Raw genomic sequence first — 1,172 nt, forward strand, 5'->3', positions numbered from 1 at the left:
TGGCCGCTGCGCTTCGGAGGCAGTCGGAACGGTCAAAGCCGGTCGTCCGTACCGTACGTACATAAGTACAAGTGTACGTACACGTCGTCTCGTTGAGTTTGAATCAGATATATTGGGACGCGAGTGAACTGAACAGAAGGTATGATATTTGAGATGAGGAAATTTGTTCAAGCTTATTGAAGTGTAGACTTTGAGAAAGGGCATATTATACGTCATAAACAAGAACTTTCATTCTAAAAGGGCACCACGACCACAAGAAAAAGGGCACATTTTTTTTTGGCCGTAACTTTGATCACAGAAGAAAGGGCATTGCGGCCATTGAGAGGGGCACCGACGGCCATGGCCGTCGGTGGCCGTCGGTTAATTCGAGGCCTGACACTCTCAGCGCACAGATCAAAGAAAACATACGTAAACAAATGCAATCGTCACGTCGACAGCCGAATTACGGAACATATCGCACAATTCGCAGGAATATTTTTGATGGTTGCTATCAGCAAGCGTACTGTAATTAAATTAGGCCCTACGCTCTTTTCAGAGCGATTTGCGCTCTCCGTGATTGGTTGCCGGTATCCTGTAATTTACCCAAAGACTCCTCCGGACAAACGGATTTTTCTGTCTATGCACTGCCACTGCAGAAAACTCTACTGCTGACATGATTCCACACACACACACGTAGAAAACACGTACACCCGTATGACCCGTGGGTATTACAGAAACCACAGCACAGTGTACTATGCATGGGTCTATTGGCTCCAGTCCCGCCGGCGCGCCGTTCTGCTGATTAAGTCACACACACGCCACACGGCCACAGTATTCTGACATTCTACCGGCAAAGAAATCTATATACTCACATCACCACCCTCGATTTGACCACTCATCATGAGCAGAAAGACAGTCGGAGTTGTCGTCATGATGAAAATGTCGGAACTTCATATAAAAAGACGTTACACGGAATGGAACCCGGGACCTAAACAACAAAATCGTGAGAGTTTGCATTCCCGCAAAATATTTTCCATGACAGACAGGTATAAGATTATTGTGCATAGATTAGGTCCTGACTCCACTGTTGGACTCAGTTGGAAGGGATTAAGAAAGGAGCACAGTCTCGGCATATGTTTACGGAAGTGCATCGCGGTACAGACTCTAATTCAATACCGTGGGAACTCCGGGTC

At 46.6% G+C, this 1,172-nt stretch overlaps 1 protein-coding gene across 1 annotated transcript in view; it reads right to left on the minus strand.

Moving 5' to 3' along the window:
- LOC140232038 (B9 domain-containing protein 1-like) overlaps positions 1–987 on the minus strand; it is a 75,712-nt gene extending 74,725 nt beyond the window's left edge. The window contains exon 1 of the mRNA XM_072312188.1: positions 852–987. Coding sequence (XP_072168289.1) covers positions 852–911 — 60 coding nt within the window. The 5' untranslated portion in view covers positions 912–987. The remainder of the gene's footprint in view (positions 1–851) is intronic.
- Positions 988–1,172: the final 185 nt, after the last annotated feature.

The sequence above is a fragment of the Diadema setosum genome, chromosome 8 (genome assembly GCF_964275005.1).
Source record: "Diadema setosum chromosome 8, eeDiaSeto1, whole genome shotgun sequence".
Classification (NCBI taxonomy): domain Eukaryota; kingdom Metazoa; phylum Echinodermata; class Echinoidea; order Diadematoida; family Diadematidae; genus Diadema; species Diadema setosum.